The 23,258-nt window shown below is 49.5% G+C and overlaps 1 protein-coding gene across 1 annotated transcript in view; it reads left to right on the top strand.

Moving 5' to 3' along the window:
* LOC137300033 (potassium voltage-gated channel subfamily H member 6-like) overlaps window positions 1-23,258 on the top strand; it is a 185,093-nt gene that overhangs the window by 131,897 nt on the left and 29,938 nt on the right. Inside the window, exons 7-10 of the mRNA XM_067969125.1 lie at window positions 11,328-11,727; window positions 14,527-14,726; window positions 19,207-19,459; window positions 20,822-21,015. Of these exons, the coding sequence (XP_067825226.1) occupies window positions 11,328-11,727; window positions 14,527-14,726; window positions 19,207-19,459; window positions 20,822-21,015 (1,047 nt within the window). The remainder of the gene's footprint in view (window positions 1-11,327; window positions 11,728-14,526; window positions 14,727-19,206; window positions 19,460-20,821; window positions 21,016-23,258) is intronic.

Raw genomic sequence — 23,258 nt, 5'->3', positions numbered from 1 at the left:
GATTAGAGTAGACAGGGCTTGATGGCCGGCGCGGACACGATGGGCCGAAGGGCCTCTATCCGTGCTGTATAACTCTATGACTCTATAATCCCAGATGTTGCCAATGAAAAAAGATGTTAATGGTGACATGTTGAAATAAAAATAGAAAATTCTGGAAATACAGAACAGGTCAAGATTGAGAGCGATAGATTTTTTGTTGGTAAGTGTATCAAGGATATGGAACAAAGGCGAGTAAATGGAGCTGAGGTACAGATCAGCCCTGGTCTAATTTAATGGCAGTATAGGCCCCAGTCAGTGTACAGATATCTCCCTGAGGGAGAGAGACTGAGAGACATCAGTCAGTGTACAGATATCTCCCTGAGAGAGAGGGGACTGAGAGACACCAGTCAGTGTACAGATATCTCCCTGAGAGAGAGGGGACTGAGAGACACCAGTCAGTGTGCAGATATCTCCCTGAGGGAGAGGAACTGTGTGACATCAGTCAGTGTACAGATATCTCCCTGAGGGAGAGGGACTGAGGGGCACCAGTCAGTGTACAGATATCTCCCTGAGAGAGAGGGGACTGAGAGACACCAGTCAGTGTACAGATATCTCCCTGAGGGAGAGGGACTGAGGGGCACCGTCAGTGTATAGATATCTCCCTGAGGGAGAGGGAATGAGAGACACCAGTCAGTGTACAGATATCTCCCTGAGGGAGAGAGACTGAGAGACACCAGTCAGTGTACAGATATCTCCCTGAGAGAGAGGACTGAGAGACACCAGTCAGTGTACAGATATCTCCCTGAGAGAGCGGGGACTGAGAGACACCAGTCAGTGTGCCGATATCTCCCTGAGGGAGAGGGACTGAGAGACACCAGTCAGTGTACAGATATCTCCCTGAGGGAGAGGGACTGAGAGACGCCAGTCAGTGTACAGATATCTCCCCGAGGGAGAGGGACTGTGGGACATCAGTCAGTGTATCGATATCTCCAAGAGAGGGGGAACTGAGAGATACTAGGCAGTGTATAGATATCTCCCTGAGGGAGAGGGACTGTGGGACACCAGTCAGTGTACAGATATCTCCCTGAGGGAGAGGGACTGTGGGACACCAGTCAGTGTACAGATATCTCCCTGAGGGAGAGGGACTGTGGGACACCAGTCAGTGTACTGATATCTCCCTGAGAGAGGGGGAACTGAGAGACACTAGGCAGTGTACAGATATCTCCCTGAGGGAGAGGGACTGAGAGACACCAGTCAGTGTATCGATATCTCCAAGAGAGGGGGAACTGAGAGACACTAGGCAGTGTATAGATATCTCCGAGAGAGGGGGACTGAAAGACATCAGTCAGTGTACAGTTATCTCCCTGAGAGAGAGGGACTGAGAGACATCAGTCAGTGTACCGATATCTCCCTGAGAGAGCGGGGACTGAGACACGAGTCAGTGTACAGATATCTCCCTGAGAGAGGGACTGAGAGACGCCAGTCAGTGTACAGATATCTCCCTGAAGGAGAGGGACTGAGAGACACCAGTCAGTGTACAGATATCTCCGAGAGAGGGGGACTGAAAGACATCAGTCAGTGTACAGATATCTCCCTGAGAGAGAGGGACTGAGAGACACCAGTCAGTGTACAGATATCTCCCTGAGGGAAGAGGGACTGAGGGGCACCGTCAGTGTATAGATATCTCCGAGAGGGAGGGACTGAGAGACACCAGTCAGTGTACAGATATCTCCCTGAGGGAGAGGGACTGTGGGATATCAGTCAATGTACAGATATCTCTCTGCGGGAGAGGGAATGAGAGACACCAGTCAGTGTACAGATATCTCCCTGAGGGAGAGGGACTGTGGGATATCAGTCAGTGTACAGATATCTCCCTGAAGGAGAGGGACTGAGAGACACCAGTCAGTGTACAGATATCTCCCTGATGGAGAGGGACTAAGGGGCACCAGTCAGTGTACAGATATCTCTGAGAGAGGGGGACTGAAAGACATCAGTCAGTGTACAGATATCTCCCTGAGGGAGAGGGACTGAAGGGCACCGTCAGTGTATAGATATCTCCGAGAGGGAGAGGGGACTGAGAGACACCAGTCAGTGTACAGATATCTCCCTGCGGGTGAGGGACTGAGAGACACCTCAGTGTATAGAGCCTCCTTTATAAATTGTCTGTTAGTCTGGTATTCAATGAATTCATGTCCCATTTAACAAACAGAAGTTCCAGTCGACAGTGACAGTGCATCATTGTGAGCTGACTGACTATTTTGCTAAATATATTTAGTCACGGCAGATTTTCTAAAACAGATTTGTGAGGCTGGTGTCACGGGGACATTGTGGGGGCACCGAGGGCTGCTTGGACCTCATCAAATCATCCCCGACTTGACAGTTACCATGGCAACACATTGGCTCAGCGTCGGTCTAATTGTGTCGCTGACTGTGATGTCAGTTCACTAATAGGATGTAATGCACTGTTTGAAGGAACAGCAGACAGCTCAATCTGCACCTTAATGTTACCTTTACAAGCACTAACCGAGATTTCAACAAATCTTCACTGAGCAGAACAGAGATCACACCTGTCGCTCCCAATCTATATCTAAACCCGCAGCTGATTTCAGTCCAGCCCTGGCACAAAGGACAAAATTTCCTGCATTTTCATGGGGCCATGGTGGTATCGTTTGTTGTAAACAGCACTTTCCATCTGCTTGGTATGTTCTGCTCCAATTTTTATGTAGTTCTATGTAACTCCAGGTCAGAGAGAGAAGATGGAGTCTTTCCCCCTCTCACTCCCTTCTCTCTTATCCATGTCTCTACATTCCCCCTTTCTCTCTCATCTCTCTCCTCTATCTTCCCTCCCTCCTCCCATCTGCCTCTCACCATTCTTCTCCATGACGATCTCCGCCCCCTTTCTTTCTCTGTCTGCCCTCCCTCTCTTAGTTCCTTCACCCTTCCCCCTCTTCCAATTCCCTCTCCTTTCCTGCCCTTCTTTCCCTGTCACTCCCCTCCATTTCCTTCCTTTCCCTTTCCCTCGCCTCTTATTCCTTCTCCTCCCTTCCCTTTCATCCTTCCCCCTCGCTCCCCCTCCCACCCCCTTCCCTCCCCTCCCCTCGCCCTCTCTCTCCTTCCATCACCTCTCCTCCCATTCCTCCCTTTCTCTTACCTCCCTTCTCCTTCCCCTTCCTCCCCTCCCCTCCCCTCCGCTTTCCTCCTTCCCTCTCTCTCTCTCATCCCCTCACTTCTTCCCCTCACTCCCTTGCCCTCCTCTCTCTCTCCCTCCTCTCCTTCCATCTCCTCTCCTCCCTCTCTCTTGTGTCGCTCCCTCTCTTTCTCTTTTCTCACAGAGAGACCTGCGTGTTCTCCCCTCTGACTCAGTTACTATAAGGCACTGTGTGTCTGAGTAATACAGTGAGCAGATGAGCAAATGACCCCAGGTTCCATTCCCAGTCAGTGCTAGGTTAGCAGATCTCATTCAGGACAGCTTCACAATATTTCTACTTATCCTCAGGATGTGGGTAATACTGGGGAGGCCTCATTTACTGCCCATCCCTAGTTGCCCTTGAGAAGGTGGTGCTGAGCCTCCTACTTGAACCACTGCAGTCCGTGTGGTGAAGGTTCTCCCACAGTGCTGTTAGGGAGGGAGTTCCAGGATTTTGATCCAGCGACGATGAAGGAACGGCGATATATTTCCAAGTCGGGATGGTGTGTGACTTGGGGGTGAACTTGGGGGTGATGGTGTTCCCATGCACCTGCTGCCCTTGACCTTCTCGCTGGTAGAGGTCACAGGGGAGTGAGGTGATGTTGAAGTTACCCTCGTGAATTCTACTTTCCACAGTTGTTTCCACTCGAATATTCTACATCATATTTCTGCAGCTGTTTTATTCCCTTTCTCTTTTAGTTTGTGGGCACGTCTGTCTCTCAGTCTCTCTCTAACTGTCTGTCTCTTTTCTCTCGCTATGTCTCTCTCTGTCTCTTCTTCTCACTCACTATCACCATACGTGTTTCTCAGGATCTCCCTCTTTCTACCTGTCGCCCTTTTCTGTTTTTCAGTATCTGTTTCTTTCTCTCCCTTTCACACACTCTGTCTGTCTCTTAGTCTCTCTTTTTCTCTTCCTCTGTCTCTTTTTGGATTTCTTTTTTCATCTATCTGTCTCTTTGCCTCTCGTTCCAAGATTCAACTCACGAAGTCCAACGTCCAACTCGCCCAGTCCAACGTCCAACTCGCCCAGTCCAACATCCAACTCGCCCAGTCCAACATCCAACTCGCCCAGTCCAACATCCAACTCGCCCAGTCCAACATCCAACTCGCCCAGTCCAACATCCAACTCACCCAGTCCAACATCCAACTCGCCCAGTCCAACATCCAACTCGCCCAGTCCAACATCCAACTCGCCCAGTCCAACGTCCACTCGCCCAGTCCAACGTCCAACTCGCCCAGTCCAACGTCCAACTCGCCCAGTCCAACATCCAACTCGCCCAGTCCAACGTCCAACTCGCCCAGTCCAACGTCCAACTCGCCCAGTCCAACGTCCAACTCGCCCAGTCCAACGTCCAACTCGCCCAGTCCAACGTCCACTCGCCCAGTCCAACGTCCAACTCGCCCAGTCCAACGTCCAACTCGCCCAGTCCAACGTCCAACTCGCCCAGTCCAACGTCCAACTCGCCCAGTCCAACGTCCAACTCGCCCAGTCCAACGTCCAACTCGCCCAGTCCAACGTCCAACTCGCCCAGTCCAACATCCAACTCGCCCAGTCCAACGTCCAACTCGCCCAGTCCAACGTCCAACTCGCCCAGTCCAACGTCCACTCGCCCAGTCCAACGTCCAACTCGCCCAGTCCAACGTCCAACTCGCCCAGTCCAACGTCCAACTCGCCCAGTCCAACGTCCACTCGCCCAGTCCAATGTCCAACTCGCCCAGTCCAACATCCAACTCGCCCAGTCCAACGTCCAACTCGCCCAGTCCAACGTCCAACTCGCCCAGTCCAACGTCCAACTCGCCCAGTCCAACGTCCAACTCGCCCAGTCCAACGTCCAACTCGCCCAGTCCAACATCCAACTCGCCCAGTCCAACGTCCAACTCGCCCAGTCCAACGTCCAACTCGCCCAGTCCAACGTCCAACTCGCCCAGTCCAACGTCCAACTCGCCCAGTCCAACATCCAACTCGCCCAGTCCAACGTCCAACTCGCCCAGTCCAACATCCAACTCATCCAATCCAACGTCCACTGTAGTTGACAGAGCCCTCGACCGTGTCCGTCCCATTTCCAACACTTCTGCCCTCACCCCTTCCCCTCTGTCCCAGAATCACGTTAGGGTCCCCCTTGTCCTCGCTTTCCACCCTAACAGCCTCCACATTCAACGTATCATCCTCTGCTATTTCCGCCACCTCCAGCACAATCCCACCACCAAACACATCTTCCCCTCCCCTCCCCTCCCCTTTCAGCATTCCAAAGGGACCGCTCCCTTCGTGAGCCCTGGTCCACTCTTCCATCATCCCCAATACCTGCTCTCCTCCCCTTGGCACTTTCCTGTGTGAGCGCAGGAGATGCAACACCTACCCTTTCACCTTCTCCCTTCTCACCATCCAGGGCCCAAACCCTCCCTCCAGGTGAAACAGCGATTTACTTGTACTTCTTTCAATTTAGTATACCGTATCCGCTGCTCACAATGCGGTCTCCTCTACATTGGGGCGACCAAATGCAGACTGGGTGATCTCCACCATATCAGAGATCGTCCCTTTTGTTCTTTCCACCCCTCCCCATCCTGCCCCACTTTCCCTGGCTCTGTATTTGCTTGAAAACTGTTTAATCTTCAACTTTTTCCACTTCTGAGGAAGAGTCATCGATCTTTAACGCTAACTCTTTCTTTCTTCACAGATGCTGCCTAACTTGATGAGTATTTCCAGCATTTTCTGTTTATATTTCAGATTTCCAGCATCCACAGTATTTTGCTTTTGTTCCACCCAGTCCAACGTCCAACTCGCCCAGTCCAACATCCAACTCGCCCAGTCCAATGTCCAACTCGCCCAGTCCAACGTCCAACTCGCCCAGTCCAACGTCCAACTCGCCCAGTCCAACATCCAACTCATCCAATCCAACGTCCACTGTAGTTGACAGAGCCCTCGACCGTGTCCGTCCCATTTCCAACACTTCTGCCCTCACCCCTTCCCCTCTGTCCCAGAATCACGTTAGGGTCCCCCTTGTCCTCGCTTTCCACCCTAACAGCCTCCACATTCAACGTATCATCCTCTGCTATTTCCGCCACCTCCAGCACAATCCCACCACCAAACACATCTTCCCCTCCCCTCCCCTCCCCTTTCAGCATTCCAAAGGGACCGCTCCCTTCGTGAGCCCTGGTCCACTCTTCCATCATCCCCAATACCTGCTCTCCTCCCCTTGGCACTTTCCTGTGTGAGCGCAGGAGATGCAACACCTACCCTTTCACCTTCTCCCTTCTCACCATCCAGGGCCCAAACCCTCCCTCCAGGTGAAACAGCGATTTACTTGTACTTCTTTCAATTTAGTATACCGTATCCGCTGCTCACAATGCGGTCTCCTCTACATTGGGGCGACCAAATGCAGACTGGGTGATCTCCACCATATCAGAGATCGTCCCTTTTGTTCTTTCCACCCCTCCCCATCCTGCCCCACTTTCCCTGGCTCTGTATTTGCTTGAAAACTGTTTAATCTTCAACTTTTTCCACTTCTGAGGAAGAGTCATCGATCTTTAACGCTAACTCTTTCTTTCTTCACAGATGCTGCCTAACTTGATGAGTATTTCCAGCATTTTCTGTTTATATTTCAGATTTCCAGCATCCACAGTATTTTGCTTTTGTTCCACCCAGTCCAACGTCCAACTCGCCCAGTCCAACATCCAATTCACCCAGTCCAACGTCCAACTCACGGAGTCCAACGTCCAACTCGCCCAGTCCAACGTCCAACTCGCCCAGTCCAACGTCCAACTCGCCCAGTCCAACGTCCAACTCGCCCAGTCCAACGTCCAACTCGCCCAGTCCAACATCCGACTCACCCGGTCCAACATCCGACTCACCCGGTCCAACATCCGACTCACCCAGCCCAACATCCGACTCACCCGGTCCAACATCCGACTCACCCAGCCCAACATCCGACTCACCCAGCCCAACATCCAACTCACCCAGTCTAATACCTCTTCGAAAATCACTCTTCACAAACCTGTCACCAAAAAACCCAACATCTTCAAAAAAGATGACAACTCATTATAGGAAATCAAGTAACTACACAGATGTGTACCTTACGGAGACAGAGTGCACAATATTCCATCATTTCTATTGGAGAAAAAAAAAGGCTGAATGGGGAAATTCAAATGTTGAAGGAACAAAATCAGTGATCCATTCCTAGAGATTACAGGGGCAAACTCCCCTTAACGTTCATGCTCATTTTAAGCACTTTTCTATTTAAAATTTTAAAAATGAAAAATAAAGTGACACTTTCAACAGACCATTTACTTACCCAAAAGTTACTTCAACAACAATTCTCCAACATCCAACCCCCTGCCCTGTTCACACAGACACTGAACCCCCTCCAAATCTCCAGTCTAGTTTAGCTGGGGGTCTTCTCCCTCACCCCCTATTCAAGCTGGTACTCTTTTCACCCCAAAGTTCATGATAAGATTCTTTGCCTCCATCCCCCAGTTAATGCTGGCACTCTCCTATCTCCCTTATCCCAAAGTGCTGTTCCCAGCTTTTGACTCATCCCTCTTGCATTCATTGCCATCCATTTTACCCACTACCTTTCATCCTCTCTCCCCCTCACTACCATCCACTCTCCCCCTCACTGTCATTCACTCTCCCCCTCACTATCATCCACTCTCCCCCTCACTATCATCCTCTCTCTCCCTCACTATCATCCCCTCTCCCCCTCACTGCCATCCTCTCTCCCCCTCACTGTTATCCTCTCTCTCCCTCACTGCCATCCTCTCTCCCCCTCACTGCCATCCCCTCTCCCTCTCATTACCGTCCCCTCTCCCCCTCACTACTATCCACTCTGCCCCTCACCGCCTTCCACTCCCTCCTCTTTTGTCACCTGAGCCCTAAATTGGATTCCAGCCTGCAATGTACTCCCAATACCTTTTCTAATTCATTCCTGTGATGTGGCCGTCACTGGCAAACTCAGCATTTATTGCCCATCCCTAGGTGTCCAGACAAGGAGGTGGTGGCATTTCTTGAACATCCCAAGGTGATTCACAGGAATGTTATCAAACAAATTTGTCACCAGGCCACATAAAGAGATATTAGGACAGGTGACCAAAAGCTTGGTCAAAGAGGTAGGTTTTAATTAGCGCCATCAAAGGAGGAGAGAGAGGTCGAGAGGCGGAGAGGGCGGGAATTCCAGAGCTTAGGGTCTAGGCAGCCGAAGGCCAAAGGAAATTGGTGATGCACAAGATGCCAGAACTTGAGGGACGCAGAGATCTCGGAGAGCGGATTAGTGAAGTCTGGAGGTAGCAAAGGCATGGCTGAGGGTTTCAGCAGCAGATGAGCTGAGGCAGGGGCGGAGACAGGTAATGTTGCGGAGGTGGAAGTAAGCGGTCTTGGTAATGGGGAGGAGATAGGCCCAGACTGGGTAATGGTAGTTGGGAAAATGCTAGAATCTATTATTAAGGACATGGTAACAGGGCACTTAGAAAATCATAATATGGTTAGGCAGAGTCAACACAGTTTTATGAAAGGGAAATCGTGTTTGACAAATCTATTGGAGTTTTTTGAGGGTGTAAGTAGATAAGGTGAACCAGTGGATGTCGTATGTTTGGATTTTCAAAAGGCATTCGATAAGGTGCAATACAAGAGGTTGTTACACAAGATTAGGGCTCATGAGATAGGGGGTAATATAGTAGCATGGATAGAGGATCGGTTAACAGACAGAAAACAGACAGGGGGAACAAACGGGTTATTTTCTGGTTGGCAGGCTGTAACTAACGGGCCGCAAGGATCAGTGCTTGGGCCTCAGCTATTTACAGTATGTATCAATGACTTAGATGAGGGGACTGAACGTAATGCATCCAAGTTTGCTGACAATACAAAGCTAGGTGGGAAAGTAAGGTGTGAGGAAGACGCGAATAGGCTGCAAAAGGATATAAACAGGTTAAGTGAATGGGTGAGAAGGTGGCAGATGGAGTGTAATGTGAGGAAATGTGAAATTATCCTCTTTGGTAGGAAGAATAGAAAAGCAGAATAATTTTTAAAAGGTGAGAAACTAAGAAAGGTTGATATTCAGAGGGATTTGGGTGTCCTTGTACACGAGTCACAGAAAGTTAATATGCAGGTACAGCAAAAAATTACGAAGGCAAACAGTGTGTTAGCCTTTATTGCAAGGGGGTTGGAGTATAAGGGTAAGGAGGTCTTGCTGCAATTATCTAGGGCTCTGGTGAGACCACACCTGGAGTTCTGTGAACAGTTTTGGTCTCATTACCTAAGGAAGGATAAAGAGGGGGTGCAACGAAGGTTCATTAGATTGATTCCTGGGATGAGAGGGTTGTCCTGTGAGGAGAGGTTGAGTAGAATGGGCCTGTAATCGCCAGGGTTTAGAAGAATGAGAGGTGATCTCATCGAAACGTATAAAATTCTTAGAAGGCTTCACAGGGCAGATGCTGAGAGACTGTTTCCCCTGGCTGGAGAGTCTGCACTAGGGGTCATAGTTTCAAGATAAGTTGTCGGCCATTTAGGACCGAGATGAGGAGGAATTTCTTTACTCAGAGGGTTGTGAATCTTTGGAATTCTCCATCCCAGAGGGCTGTGGATGCTGAGTTGTTGAGTATGTTCAAGATTGAGACTGATTAATTTTTGGATACTAACGGAATCAAAGGATATGGGGATTGGGTGGGAAAATGGAGTTGAGGTAGAAGATCAGCCATGATCTTATTGAGTTGCGGAGCAGGCTCAAGGGGCCGTATGGCCTACTCCTGCTCCTATTTCTTATGTCCTTATGACAGCAACTTTCCTGTCCTAAAGGACATTAGGGAATCAGTTGGGTTTTTACAACAATTTGACAGCTTTAGGCCACTTTTACTGATACCAGCTTTTTATTTCCAGATTTTTAAACTGAATTCAAATTCCCTGGATTATTAGTCCAGTAATATAACCATTACATTTCCGTACCCACTATCTGTTATTCTATATATAAACACCCCCCGCCCACCAAACCCCTCGATTAGATTCCAGCTTGTAACTCACTCCCGAGTATCCATTATTCCATATATAAACCCCCCCAAACCCCTCGATTAGGTTCCAGCCTGTAACTCACTCCCGGGTGTATGTTATTCTATTTATAAACCACCCGAATCACTCAATTAGATTCCAGTCTGTAACTCATTCCCTCTCCCTCCACCTCTCTCTATCCGTTATTCTATGTGTTACTGGGATGTGCTATTAATACTGTCACTTCCTCTCCCTCTCTCTATCTGTTATTCTGTGTGTTACTGGGACGTGCTATTAATACTGTCACTCCTCTCTCTACCCGTTATTCTGTGTGTTACTGGGACGTGCTATTTATACTGTCACTCCTCTCTATCCATTATTTTACATGTTACTGGGATGTGCTATTAATATTGTCACTCCTCTCTCTATCCATTATTCTGTGTGTTACTGGGACGTGCTATTAATACTGTCACTCCTCTCTCTATCTGTTATTCTGTGTGTTACTGGAACATGCTATTAATACTGTCACTCCTTTCTATCCGTTATTCTGTGTGTTACTGGGACGTGCTATTAATACTGTCACTCCTCTCTCGATCTGTTATTCTGTGTGTTACTGGAACATGCTATTAATACTGTCACTCCTTTCTATCCGTTATTCTGTGTGTTACTGGGACGTGCTATTAATACTGTCACTCCTCTCTCTATCTGTTATTCTGTGTGTTACTGGGATGTGCTATTAATACTGTCACTCCTCTCTCTATGTTATTCTGTGTGTTACTGGGATGTGCTATTAATACTGTCACTCCTCTCTCTATCTGTTATTCTGTGTGTTACTGGGATGTGCTATTAATACTGTCACTCCTCTCTCTACCTGTTATTCTGTGTATTACTGGGATGTGCTATTAATACTGTCACTCCTCTCTCTATCTGTTATTCTGTGTGTTACTGGGATGTGCTATTAATACTGTCACTCCTCTCTCTATCTGTTATTCTGTGTGTTACTGGGATGTGCTATTAATACTGTCACTCCTCTCTCTACCTGTTATTCTGTGTATTACTGGGATGTGCTATTAATACTGTCACTCCTCTCTCTACCTGTTATTCTGTGTATTACTGGGATGTGCTATTAATACTGTCACTCCCTCTCCAGCTCTGGCCCAGCTACTGATAATGCAACAACTTTTATTCCAGACCACGACTCTGATCGGACTCCTGAAGACGGCTCGTCTCCTGCGCCTGGTCCGAGTTGCCCGCAAACTGGACCGTTACTCGGAGTACGGGGCCGCAGTTCTCATCCTGCTCATGTGCACCTTTGCACTCATTGCCCACTGGCTGGCATGTATCTGGTACGCCATTGGCAATGTGGAGAGACCCTACATGGATCACAAGATAGGCTGGCTGGACAACCTGGGGGACCAAATCGGGAAGCGATATAATGACAGTGACGCCTCATCCGGACCCTCCATTAAGGACAAGTATGTGACGGCTCTGTACTTCACCTTCAGCAGCCTGACCAGTGTGGGATTTGGGAATGTTTCTCCCAACACCAATTCCGAGAAGATCTTTTCCATCTGTGTCATGTTGATTGGCTGTAAGTGTGTCTGCTTTTCATTTGATGCTTGAGGTGAAGGATGTCACCCTCTACACTGTCCCATCAAACACTCCCAGGGCAGGTACAGCACGGGTTAGATACAGAATAAAGCTCCCTCTACACTGTCCCATCAAACACTCCCAGGGCAGGTACAGCACGGGTTAGATACAGAGTAAAGCTCCCTTTACACTGTCCCATCAAACACTCCCAGGGCAGGTACAGCATGGGTTAGATACAGAGTAAAGCTCCCTCTACACTGTCCCATCAAACACTCCCAGGGCAGGTACAGCACGAGTTAGATACAGAGTAAAGCTCCCTCTACACTGTCCCATCAAACACTCCCAGGGCAGGTACAGCACGAGTTAGATACAGAGTAAAGCTCCCTCTACACTGTCCCATCAAACACTCCCAGGGCAGGTACAGCACGAGTTAGATACAGAATAAAGCTCCCTCTACACTGTCCCATCGAACACTCCCAGGACAGTCCCACCCAGCTGGATGATGGAGGAGGGTGGTTTGGTCAACCATGTCAAGGCTGCAGACAGGTCAAAAAGGATGAGGAGGGATAGTTTATCACGGTCACAGTCACATTGGTGACTTTGATAAGGGCCGTTTCAGTACTGTGGTAGGGGCGGAAATCTGATTGGAGGGGTTCAAACATGGATTTGTGGGAAAGATGGGCACAGATTTGTTGAAGGACTTTGGAGAGGAAAGGGAGGTTAGAGGTGGGGCGGTAGCTTGCCAGCACAAAGGGGTCATGGGTGGGTTTTTTGAGGAGGAGGGTGATGATGGCAGATTTGAAGGGGAGGGGCACAGTACCTGAGGAAAGGGAACCGTTAACAATATCAGCTACATGGGGGCCAGGAAGGGAAGTTGGATGGTCAGCAGTTTGGTGGAAATATGGTCGAGGGAGCAGGAGGTGGGTCTCATGAACAAAATGAGCTCGGAGAGGGCATGAGGAGAGATAGGAGAGAAACTAGAAAAAGATGCGAGTTCAGGGATAGGGGAAGTTTGGCTTGGTGGACTAAGGGAAGGGAGGGAAGCGGCAGAGACAACTGAACGGATGGTTTCGATCTTAGTGACAAAGAAGACCATGAGCTTCTCACATTTCTTTTTGGGAGTGAGGAGACAGGGGAGAGGAGTTTAAGAAGAAGGTTGGTATTGGAGAAGAGAAGCCGGGGATTATCTTTGCATTCCAGGATGATCCTGGAATAGTGAGCAGTTTTAGCAGAGGAGAGCAGGACCACTATTGAGTGGTTTATGTGGTCCAGCCAGATCTGGCGATGATTGGCTAAACCTGCGTCCCTTGGAGTTAAGGGAGCAGAGGTGAGGACCGTACCAGGAGGAACGGCCAGGGTGAGAGAGAGTAATGGTTTTAATGGGGACAAGGGCATCAAAGGTGGAGGTGAGGGTGTGATTGAGCAGATCGGTGGCTGCAGAAATGTCATGGTAAATGGAGGGCCAATGACTAGACAGTTGGGCATTTGAAAGTGCTGTTGTAAGTGACTTGCAGGAGAGTTTTTTCCAGGGGCAGACACAGAAGGAAGTGGGGTTGGGAGGGAGAAGGGGATGGGAGTGGAGAGGAGATACAAGGAAGTGATCTGAGCTGGTTTTATCTGTGATTGACTCGATGGGAGTAGAGAGGCCACGTGAGATGGCAAGGTCTAGTGGGTTGATGGCAAACACTCCCAGAGCAGGTACAGCATGTATTAGATACGGGGTAAAGCTCCCTCTATATTGTCCCATCAAATTCTCTCTGGACAGTCCCACCTAGCTGGACGACAGAGGAGAGGCCTTGGAGGAGGATGGTGTGGTCGACCATGTCAAAGGCAGCAGACAGGTCAAGAAGGATGAGGAGGGATAGTTTACCATCGTCACAGTCACATAGGATGTCATTGGTGACTTTGATAAGGGCCGTCTTAGTGCTGTGGTAGGGGCGGAATTCTGATTGGAGGGATTCAAACATGGAGTTGCGGGAAAGACTGGCACAGATTTGGGAGACGACAACATGTTCAAGGACTTTGGAGATGGGTCAGTAGTTTCTGAAAACAGAGAGGTCAAGGGTGAGTTTTTTGAGGAGGTGGGTGATGACGGCAGATTTGAACTGGAAGAGGACAGTACATGAGGAGAGGAACCGTTAACAATATCAGCTAACATGGGGGCCAAGGACGGAAGTTGGGTGGTCAGTAGTTTGGTGGGAAAAGTGTCAAGGGATGAGGAGGTGGGCCGCTTGGACATGGTGAGCTTGGAGAGAGCATGAGGGGAAATAGGAGAGAGACTAGCGAAAGATGCAAGTTCAGGGATAGGGCAGGGGGGGAACCTTAGGGGAAGTTTGACTCGGTGGATGAGGGGAGGAGGGAAGCATCAGAGATAGCTGAACGGATAGTCTCAATCTTAGTGACAAAGAAGTCCATGAGCTCCTCACACTTGTTGATGGAGTCAGGGACAGAGTCGGGGGCGGAGTCAGGGCTGGGGTGGGAGTCAGGGTTGGGAACTCACTGCCGTCCTTCCCCATCCCCACCGCACTCCCTGCCCCATCCCATCCTTCCCTATCCCTACCCTGCCATTATCCATCCTGCCCCAACCATAATGCAACCCTTGCACCCCTCCTACCCTACCATTATCCTACCTCACCCCTTGCTTCACTCTATCTTGCTCCAATCTTATCCGTCCCCTGCCCCAGTCCAGGTTTAGCAGCCATTCTGTGGTGATGACCTCACTATTTGTCCTCGGTAGGTAAAGGACAGTAGATTCAGTGAGTTTCTTGGTTTTATTTTTGACCTTTGACCTACCCCTCAGCTCTGATGTACGCCAGTATCTTTGGGAACGTCTCTGCGATCATCCAGCGACTGTACTCCAGCACCGCCCGTTACCACACGCAGATGCTCCGAGTGAAAGAATTCATCCGCTTCCATCAGATTCCCAACCCTCTGCGGCAGAGACTGGAGGAGTATTTCCAACACGCCTGGTCCTACACCAATGGGATTGACATGAATGCTGTGAGTACTGAACCGCCTGTGGACCAGAGACCCAGAGCCATGCACAGGGCGCAAGGGCACAGAGGGGACGGACGTCCAGGGAGGAGTTGACCAGAGACATGGTTCCCAACAGAGGGCATAGTGACACGGGGAAAAATATCATTGCACTCCTTCAGGCTTGGAAGACTGGCTTAGAGTGTAGGGTTGACAACTTAGATCGGACATATTACTGGAGGTGTCATCACATGACCTCCAACCGCCCCCGCCCCCACATTCCCACCATTGGTTACCCAAGATGTCCATCTTCGCAGTGCCCCACAGTCTCAGCCAATTGGAAAGCGAAGAGACTCTTCATTACCTGATTGGATGATTCATGACTGTCAGTCAAACAGCCCTTTCTTGCCCGTGATATTTTCTGATATTTTAATAACTAGTAAACTCTACACTGTTCCATGGAACACTCCCAGGGCAGGTACAGCAGAGGTTAGATAGAGGTTAGAGCTCCCTCTACACTGTCCTGTCAAACACTCCCAGGACAGGTACATCTCAGATAAGAGAAGTAAACATCGGGGAACATCTAGGCAATAGTGATGATAACGTAAGAAGACATAAGAGAAAGACCAAAGTAATAGATTGGAAGAAAGCTAATTTTGAGGGAATGACAGTGGAACTAGGGAAGATAAACTGGAAAAAAATGTTGACAGACAAAGAAATAGAACAGCAGTGGGAAATATTTAAAATGATGATCAATAGAGTTCAGGAGAAATATATTTCTCTAAAAATCAAGAGAAACTAGCCAATAATGAAACACCACGGATGAATAAAGAAATTAGGGTAAAATTGAAACTAAAGAAAAAGGCATAATCTAAATACACAGACAATAAGGTAGAGGATGATAAAAGGGAATGAAACAGGTTAGGAAAGAAGCCAAAAAAATAATTAGGAAAGCAAAGAGGAACTAGAAATTAAATTATCAAGGAATATATAAAGAAATAGTAAAGTATTCTACAGACACATAAATAACAAAAGAAAAATCAGATTAAGGATAGGGATAGGGCCATTAAGAGATGCACAAGATAAACTCACAGGTAATGACAGAAATATTGATTACATACTTTGCCTCAGTATTTACCAGGGAGAGTAACAAGGTGGGCAGGACACTAGAAGTCAAAAAAGATATTATAACATTTAAGATAGAAAGGGGGAAGATAATTGATAAACTAATCAAACTAAGGGAGGATATTAAAAGAAATTAGGGAGGAGATAGCAGAGGCACTATTACATATATATAATAATGTGCTAGAAAAGGGAATAGCGCCAGAGGACTGGCAGACAGCTAATATTATTCCTATATTCAAAAAGGGAGATAGAACAAGTCGAGGGAACAATAGACCAGTTAGCTTAACGTCAGTAGTAGGAAAGATAATGGAATCTTTACTCAAAGGTATAATAAAAAAACATCCAGAGAACAAAATATAATGAAGAATAGTCAGCACATATTTCAGAAGGGAAAGTCATGCTTGTCCAACCTGATTAAATTCTTTGAAGAAATAACAGAAAGAGTAGATGAAGGTAATGCAGTAGATGTAATATATTTGGATTTGACAAAGTTACCACATTGTAGACTCATGACTAAGGTCAGAGCATGTGGAGTCAGGGGACAAGTAGCAGAATGGATAGCAAGCTGGCTACAAAACAGAAAACAGAGAGTAAGGGTTAAAAGTAGCTACACAGACTGGCAAAAGGTGGGAAGTGGTGTTCCACAGGGAGCGGTGCTGGGACCACTGTTTATATTGTTGTTGGATTCAGGAATCGGAAGTACAATTTCAAAATTTGCGGGCACCAAATTAGGGTTGTAGTTAATACAAAGGAGGAATGCGTCAAAATGCAAGACGACATTCATAAACTTGCAGAATGGGCATGTAATTGGCAAATGAATTTCATATAGATAAGTGTGAAGTGATGCATTTTGGCAGGAGGAATAAGGAGGCCACATACTGCTTGGATAATAAGAGTCTAAATGGGGTAGAGGAGCAAAGGGATCTGGGGGTACAGATACACAAATTATTAAAAGTAGAGACACAGGTTAATAAGGCCATAAAAAGGCAAATCAAGCACTGGGGTCATTTCTAGAGGGATAGAATTGAAAAGCAGAGAAGTTATGTTAAACTTGTATAGAACCTTGTTAGACCACAATTGTAGTACTGTGAACAGTTCTGGTCTCCATACTGTAGAAAGGATATAGAATTATTGGAGAAGGTGCAAAAAAGATTCACAAGGATACCAGAACTGAAAGGATATCCTTATCAGGAAAGGCTGAACAGGCTGGGGCCTGGGAGACAAGCTCTCACCCCGTGGAGCCTGGGAGACAAGCTCTCACCCCCTGGGGCCAGGGAAATGAGCACTCACCCCCTGGGGCCTGGGAGACAAGCTCTCACCCCCTGGGGCCTGGGAGACAAGCTCTCACCCCGTGGAGCCTGGGAGACAAGCTCTCACCCCCTGGGGCCTGGGAGACAAGCTCTCACCCCGTGGAGCCTGGGAGACAAGCTCTCACCCCCTGGGGCCTGGGAGACGGGCACTCACCCCCTGAGGCCTGGGAGATGGGCACTCACCCCCTGAGGCCTGGGAGATAGGCACTCACCCCCTGAGGCCTGGGAGACGGGCTCTCACCCCCTGGGGCCTGGGAAACGAGTTCGAAAAAGTGGGGGAGTTGGGGGGCGTGCCTCCCTAACCAAAAAGCACTGAGGCCAATAGTAGCCCCCCCACGGTTAACTCAGCACAGGCCGGGGATGGAACCTGGCTCCTTCTGTTCAGTACGGGCCAGTTACCGACTGAGCTTTCAGGGTCGGCCGTGCATGGATTTATAATCAAGGGAAGAACAGAAACAGATGCCTGTTTAAAGTGAGTGGTGCAGAGCAGTGCAGATTTGGGGTTTGTTCTGGTCTGCAAACTCACGATTTAACCAGTGGCATTTTCCTGAGAGACGAGGGCCAGTTGAAATTTACATTTGGTCACAGGTCAGAGGCCAAAGCACCTCCGGAATAAGGAAACTTTCCGGGACCCGAAATGAATGCTTCCCGTGGAACAGACACTGGTGCAGGAATCGCTGAGGCTGCCAGATAACTGAGGCTCACTATTGTGCACAGATTCTACACTATATTGCACTCGGGTGGGTGTGGAGTGAACTGGAACTCGAACTGTCTCAGGCAGCGTTGAGTTAATGTCTGATGATTGAAGCTGTCAGCAGGAGCCGCTCGCTGACAATCGGCAAGACCCGAGTGGCTTCAAGCAGAATGAGCTCCTCATTGTGGAAGACTGGGGGGAGAAACCCTCTCACTGCAGCTGGGGATACTCGGTCTCCGTCAAATCAAAACAAGCAGGTTCCTTAAAGTGGGGGGCAGTCCCCTCCCTGGATGGCTCTATGGGCGTGTGCAGTGTGTGCCAAGTGTGTCTGAGTGTGTTCCATGTGTGCCGAGTGTGCACTGAGCCACACAAACCGGGGAGGGGAGGGGAGGGGAGGGGGTGTGAGGGGCCCGGTGAGATTCCCTCGATGTAAATCAAGCCGCTTCTTGTCGAGTGGGTTGACAATTACTGAGAGCTCACGGGTTCCGTCCTCAGTCACCACGGAATTCACCATTCTCAACCCAGGTGTGGTGGTGGGGTCTCCACAATCAGCATCAGTCCCCCTGGACAAGGCAGCGAAATATCAGCCCAGGGTCCTGCTACTGATCACTGTCCCATACGTTTGTGGACATCGAGAGAGGACAAGATCAAGTTTGACCACGATGCATCCCATGGTTGAACAGCCTACATATCTGTCTGGGATCACACATGAAGATTGGGAGCCTGGGCAAGGTCCTGGATGACTGCAGACACTCGTGGAACTGCAGCCCAGAGTGAGTGCCTCCAGGAGAGGGGGAGAGGTTCACAGGTTACTGTAAGGAGTTCAGGGAGTGTGCACAGGGGTAGTGGGTGGGGGGGTAGGGAGTAGAGAGCAGGGGGCAGGGGATAGTGAGTGAGGGGCAGGAGGTAGGGAATAGGGGGGCAGGGGGTAGTGAGTGGGGGGCAGGGGGTAGGGAGTAGGGAGCGGGAGGCAGGGATTAGGGAGTGGGGGTAGCGAGAAGGGGGACAGAGGGTAGTGAGTGGGGGGGGGCAGGGGGAAGGGGGTAGGGAACAGAGGGGCGGGGGTAATGAGTGGGGGCAGGGGGTAGTGAGGGGGGGGGCAGGGGATTGGGAGAGGGAGGCAGAGGTTAGGGAGTGGGGGGCAGGGGGTAATGAGTGGGGGGTAGGGAGTGGAGGGGGGGGGCAGGGGGTAGCAGCTCAATGATGCTCAGGGCCCACTGAGACCAGAAAGGGGGGAGATTGAAGGGGGCGGGGTAAGTGGAACCAGAGAGGCAGATACTCTCAGAAAGGGGGCAGGAAATTCAATCACAAACAGAGAAGGTTCTGGAAGCTTTGCCCTTTCACCGGAAATAACCATGTCCTGTTTCTCTTTGGCCAGGTGCTGAAAGGCTTCCCAGAATGCCTGCAGGCCGACATTTGCCTCCACTTGAACAGAAGCCTCCTCCAGAACTGCAAGGCCTTCAGGGGAGCGAGCCCGGGTTGCCTGCGGGCACTGGCGATGAAGTTCAAGACCACGCATGCTCCGCCCGGTGACACGCTGGTCCACTACGGGGACGTCCTGACCGCACTCTACTTCATATCTCGCGGCTCCATCGAGATCCTGCGCGAGGATGTGGTGGTGGCCATCTTGGGTGCGTGAGTGGCTGGACCTGCCCTGCTCTCGGTCTGTCCCGTTGGAATTGGGGCCGGTTCTGCCCAAGGAGAGCGCCTGTACGCCATCGCCGGGAGACGCAGACGAGACCGGTGGGCGTGCGGTAACGGCGGGCTCCGCGCATCATCGGACGCAGAAACCCGATGGTCTCGGGGCAGAGAGCATTAGGGATCTGCGCACGAGTAGTTGTACACAAAAGCTCATTAGGGCCTTGGGAAATATTTAAATTAGGAGCCCTCCCCATAATGAGACTGAGCAGCGACCAGGCGTTAGAGGGAGGGGCCCCGATAAAAAAACAATGGCGCTGAATTTCCTCGGTCCATCTGCCAGTAGACTTCCGGCGAAGTCACGGAGGCAGAAAGTCCGAGGAAATTCAGGCCCGTTAATGTTTTCTCTGCCTGGTCCTTCCCCCCACTTTTCCATCTCTGCCCCCTCCCCCCTGCACCTGACGCCAACTCCCTTTCCAGAAATCCCGCTGATGCTTTACTGACCCTTCAGCCCTTTAAGGCGTGGCACACACAGACTCAGAGCGAGTCAGGCCCTTCCTTACGTGGGGCGATCGTATATTAACCCCCGCCAAAGAGCTGCTCTCCTGGTCATCAGTGACAGAGACCCAGGCAGCCAGTCCATCTACTACTACATTGACAGTGTATTAATATTGTACTTGCATGTAGGAAACTGAACACTAGAGGGCCCCCTGATGGCAGCAAGCATCCTGCAGCAATTAGACTCCAGGGTCTCCTCTTGTCCTGTTTGTTAGACCCAGAGGGAATGTGCCAGAGTGTCGGAAGTAAAAGCAGCCATTACATTACCACACCAACTTGAGTGTTTTAGGACATGACATGTGTAATGAAGGAATATCAGCTTGGCTCAGTTAGTAGCACTCCTGCCTCTGAGTCAGAGGCTGTGGTTTGCTTCTGCAGTGTTGTCACTGTTGTAATGCAGGAAACGGAGCAACCAATTTTGTGTACAGCAAGATCCCACAAACAGCAATGAGATCATCTGTTTTAGTGATGTTGATTAAGGGATAAATATTGGCCAGGACACCAGGGAGAACTCTCCTGCTCTTCAAAATAGTCCTGTGGGATCTTTTACCTGAACATGAGTGAGAGCATCTCGGTTTAACATTTCATCTAAAGACAGCACCTCCGACCACGCAGCACTCCCACAGTACTGCACTGGGATTGTCAGCCTAGATTATGTACTCAAGCCTCTGAAGTGGGATTTGAACCCACAACCTTGTGATTCAGAGGTGAGAGCACTATCACTGAGCCACGGCTGACACGTATACACAGTAACCCAGTGTGGATATTTGATGCTTTCGGGGTTTTTTTTAATCCAGGGAAGAACGACACGTTTGGAGAGCCGATCAGCCTTTACGCCAGGCCCGGGAAATCAAACGCAGACGTCAGAGCTCTAACGTACTGTGACTTACACCGGATTGTGCGGGAGGACCTGCTGGAGGTCCTGGACATGTACCCGGATTTCTACGATAACTTCTGGACCAATTTGGAGATCACCTTCAATCTCAGAGATGTGAGTTTTAGTCCTTTTCATTCTTTCCTTTAATCAAATCCACATCGATATCAGTGCTGTCTTAACATACATGGTATACAGCAGAGTACACTGAGTCTGTCCATGTACCAGTGTACACTCTGTCTGTCTGTGTACCAGCATACAACAAGTCGTTCTGTGTACCAGCGTACAACAAGTCGGTCTGCATACCAGCGTACACCGAGTCAGTCTGTGTACCAGTGTACACCATGTATACCAGTGTACACTCAGTCTGACCATGTACTCTCAGTCTGTCCGTATACACCGAGTCTGTCCGTGTACCAGTTGGCACTGAGTCTGTCCATGTACCAGTGTGCACCGAGTCTGCCATGTTGTTATCCGATGGTTGATCCCTGCCTCTCCTTTGGCCTCCAACCCCTCTCCCCCTCTCTCCATTGCAGCCTTCCTTGGCTCTCCCTCTATTTTGTTGATACAGGTCAGTGATCGCCCGATCTTCACCCACCCATTCCTGCACATTGCTGGTGCCCAACACTGGGGCCTCGGCCCTTGATCTTCGTGTCTCAGTACATTTTGCTTTTTTGAAAGGTTGACCATCGGGGAGGGGGAAGGGTGTGAGAAGGTGCGCAGGGGTTAGGGTCACCATTCTGGGGGTGGGGGGTGGTGTTGGGTTGGGCCTCTATTCTTGGTGGGTCAGGCAGCTGACGGTCTCTTTCCCCCTCGTATGATCCTCCTCCCTGGAGTGAGACATCGCTCCCCAGCTCCTCTTTCACTTTGTGTAGAGGTATAGATCTCTTCGGTCAATGGCTGAGGAAGCCCTCTGCCAAAGCCGCAGTGAAGCATCTGCCAATTATGCAAGGACAATTCTTCCGAGTCCTCATCGCCTTGGCTACGTGGAGCCTCCCACCAACCATCCAATAACCCCCTCAACACAACCCAGCAAAATGGCTGATGGGAAACTAAATCCCTTGGGTGACGGGTCTTGCATTTAATCCTTTTCCCTTTGTCCTTTGGCCAATTTTGTTCCCTCTCCCTCTTTGTGCCAGGGCATGGTTCTGCCTGATATTCTCTGGTACCTTATCCAAATGACCCAAGAAAACTGCTCCCTGATTTCACTCCTGAACGACCCGGCTCTAATTTTAAGAAAAGTGGCAAACGGAATTCAATCCAGAGAAGTGTGAGGTAATGCATTTGGGGAGGGCAAACAAGGCAAGGGAGTACACAATAAATGGGAGGATACTGAGAGGTTTAGAGGAAAAAAGGGACCTTGGAGTTCTTGTCCAAAGATCCCTGAAGGTAGCAGGACAGGTAGATAAGATAGAAACATAGAAAATAGGAGCAGGAGTTGGCCATTCGGCCCTTCGAGCCTGCTCTGCCATTCAATATGATCACGGCTGATCCTCTATCTCAATACCATATTCCCACTCTCTCCCCATACCCCTTGATGCCTTTTGTATCTAGAAATCTATCTAGCTCCTTCTTAAATATATTCAGTGACTTGGCCTCCACAGCCTTCAGTGGTGGAGAATTCCACAGGTTCACCACCCTCTGAGTGAAGAAATTTCTCGTCATCTCAGTAAGGTGGTTAAAAAGGCATACGGGATACTTTCCTTTATTAGCTGAGGCATAGAATATAAGAGCAGGGAGGTTATGCTTGAACTGTATAAAACACTAGTTCGGCCACAGCTTGAGTACTGCGTACAGTTCTGGTATGGATTACATTACAGGAAGGATGTAATTGCACTAGAGAGGGTACAGAGGAGATTTACGAAGATGTTGCCAAGGTTGGAGAATTTTAGCTATGACAAAAGATTGGATCGGCTGGGGTTGTTTTCTTTGGAACAAAGGCGGCTGAGGGGAGATTTAATTGAAGTACATAAAATTATGACAGGACTAGATAGAGTGGATAGGAAGGACCTAGTTCCTTTAGCAGAGGGGTCAGTGACCAGGGGGCATAGATTTAAAGTAATTGGTAGAAGGATTAGAGAGGAGCTGAGGATAAATTTTTTCACCCAGAGGGTGGTGGGGGTCTGGAACTCACTGCCTGAAAGGGTGGTAGAGGCAGAAACCCTCATCGCATTTAAACAGTACCTGGATGTGCACCTCAAGTGCTGTAACCTACAGGGCTACGGACCAAGTGCTGGAAAGTGGGATTAAGCTCGACAGCTCTTTTTCAGACTGCACGGACACGATGGGCCGAATGGCCTCCTCCTGTGCCGTAGCTTTCTATGATTCTATGGCTATGACCCCTTGTTCTGGATTCCCCC

Source organism: Heptranchias perlo, chromosome 30 (assembly GCF_035084215.1).
Source record: "Heptranchias perlo isolate sHepPer1 chromosome 30, sHepPer1.hap1, whole genome shotgun sequence".
Taxonomy (NCBI): Eukaryota; Metazoa; Chordata; class Chondrichthyes; order Hexanchiformes; family Hexanchidae; genus Heptranchias; species Heptranchias perlo.
Note: the sequence above shows the minus strand (reverse complement) of the source record. Positions and strands in the feature narration are given on the sequence as shown.